Source organism: Salvelinus sp. IW2-2015, unplaced genomic scaffold, assembly GCF_002910315.2.
Source record: "Salvelinus sp. IW2-2015 unplaced genomic scaffold, ASM291031v2 Un_scaffold6441, whole genome shotgun sequence".
Lineage (NCBI taxonomy): Eukaryota > Metazoa > Chordata > Actinopteri > Salmoniformes > Salmonidae > Salvelinus > Salvelinus sp. IW2-2015.
Genome location: NW_019947703.1, coordinates 16,600 through 19,160, shown reverse-complemented (window position 1 = coordinate 19,160; position 2,561 = coordinate 16,600). Strand labels below are relative to the sequence as shown.

General features: G+C 51.7%; 1 protein-coding gene across 1 annotated transcript in view; it reads left to right on the top strand.

Moving 5' to 3' along the window:
- Positions 1 to 236: 236 nt before the first annotated feature.
- Positions 237 to 2,561, top strand: part of LOC112078890 (intersectin-2) — a gene marked incomplete at its 3' end in the record, with an annotated part of 18,228 nt that continues 15,903 nt past the window's right edge. The window contains exons 1-3 of the mRNA XM_024144994.2: positions 237 to 296; positions 2,039 to 2,126; positions 2,216 to 2,355. Of these exons, the coding sequence (XP_024000762.1) occupies positions 2,105 to 2,126; positions 2,216 to 2,355 (162 nt within the window). The remainder of the gene's footprint in view (positions 297 to 2,038; positions 2,127 to 2,215; positions 2,356 to 2,561) is intronic.

Below are 2,561 nucleotides of genomic sequence, written 5' to 3'. Positions count from 1 at the left end.
GTGACTAGTCCAACGCTCTAACCCACTAGGCTTATGCTGGCGCGGCGAGATGACAGATATAAAACCCAGACCTATTATTCTTTTTATTTTATTGCCCACCACACACACAAATTACATGAACCCCTGATTGTTTGTTGGTCTCCAGGACAGCAGAACACAAGCAGCTTATCAATGGTTCTCCGTGACGCCCAGAGTAAGAGGCGGATCCAAAGGGCGGACTAGCCTTGCATTCTTATCAACCAGAGGAGAGGATTGGGCGTGCCTCAAGATCAACCACCCTGCAGACACAGTTTGAGGTCAGAGCCAATCCCCTCCATCTGTTCATCCCTCCATCTACTCCAATCCGCTCCATCGTCATCCCTCCATCTGTCATATCCCTCCAATCTTTGTCATTCCCTCCATCTGTCATTCCCCTCCATCTGTCATCCCTCCATCTGTCATCCCTCCATCTGTGTGCATCCCTCCATCGTTCGCATCCCTCCATCGTTCCATCCCTTCCATCGACCACCCCTAACCTCCCCTCAGTTTTTATGGGGGTTTTTCCATCCCTCCATCACCACCCCTACTTCCACCTCAAATATGGTCCAATCCCTCCATTTCCACCCACCCCTACTTTCCTCAATGATGTCCATCCCTCCATCACCACCCTATTTCCCTCAGTATGTCCATCCCTCCAATCACCAACCCCTACTCTCCATCTCAATTATGTCCATTCCGCTCCATCAACCACCCTACTTCCCCTCATACGTCCATACCCTCCATCAACCAGCCCCTCCTTTCCCTCAGTATGTTCCGCCATTCCCTCCAGCAACCACCCCTACTTCCCTCGAGTACGTCACATCCCTCCATCATCCATCCCCTCCTCTTCCCTTCCAATATGTCCATCCTCCATCAACCACCCCCTAACTTCCCTCAAGTACGTCCATCCCCTTCCATCACCAACCCCTAACTTCCCGGCAGTACGTCCATCCCTCACGATCACCACCCCTACCTTTCCCCTCAGTACCGTCGCATTCCCTCCATCACCACCCCTACTTTCCCTCAGTATTGTGCATCCCTCCATCAACCACCACTTACTTCCCTCGTACGTCCATCCCTCCCATCACCACCCCTATTTTCCCTCATACGTCCATCCTCATCACACCCCTCCTTCCCTCAGGATGTCCATCCCTTCCATCACCACCCCTCCTTTCCCTCAGTAACGTCGCATCCCCTCCGATCACCACCCCTCCTTCCCCTCAGTACGTCCATCCCTACATCACCGACCCCCTCCCTTCCCTCATACGTCCATTTGTCCCTCCAATCACCCCACCCAAACTACTTCCCTCCAGTTATGGTCCATCCTCCATCACCAACCCCTACTCCTCAGTACGTCCATCCCTCCAATCACCACCCCTATTTCCCTCAGTACGTCCATCCCCTCCATCACCACCCCTGCCTTCCCTCAGTATGTCCATTCCGCTGCCATCACACCCCTCCTCTCCCTCAGTACGTTCCATCCCTTCCATCACCACCCCTCCTTCCCCAGTACGTCGCATCCCTACATCACCACCCCCTCCTTCCCTCAGTACGTTCCATCCCTCCCATCACCACCCCCCTACTCCCTCAGTACTCCATCCCTCCATCACCACCCCTCCTTCCCTCAGTACGTCCATCCCTCCATCACCACCCCTACTTCCATCCCTCCTTCCATCTCTCATCCCTCTATCCTTCCATCCCTCCTTCCATCTCTCATCCCTCTATCCTTCCATCCCTCCTTCCATCTCTCATCCCTCTATCCTTTCATCCCTCCTTCCATCTCTCTATCCATCCATCTTTCCTCTCTTCCCAGCTTCCAATAATCTTACTCTTCTCTCCCTTCCTCAGTGAAAATGCTTATTTGGTCGAATAAAGTTTACAGCAGTACTGATACAGTCCTATAAACACGTCTCTGTCCTCTAACACCAGGGGATAGTGGGTTACTATAGTACTATACTATAGGTTACTATAGTGCTATAGTATAGGTTACTATAAATAGGTGTGTGTCTGTGTACAATAGGACTACCAGAGGAAACTGTGTTGGTTGGTTCCACAGCAACAGAGACTGACGGAGAGACTCAAGAACATGGGCTGCAACAACATCCCTGGTAAACACACACACAGACACACTGCTCTCAACATTCTCTCTACCTTCAACTCTGTGCTGATCTCCATGACCTCTGACCTGTGTTGGTAGCCGTGGTAATGACCTCTGTAGGTGGCAGTGTTGCGGAGAAGGGCGTGGTCTGTCGTAGGCTGAAGGGCCAATTAGACACTCTGGAGAGAGAGACAACCGACAAGCTGGCCATGATGGACCACTACCAGCAAGACCTCAAGGTACCACTGCAGACCACTACAGACCAGTAAAGACCACTACAGACTAGTACAGACCACTACAGACTAGTAAATACCACTACAGACCAGTACAGACCACTACAGACTAGTACAGACCACCACAGACTAGTACATACCAGTGCAGACCACTACAGACCACTACAGACTAGTACATACCACTACATACCAGTACAGACCACTACAGACCA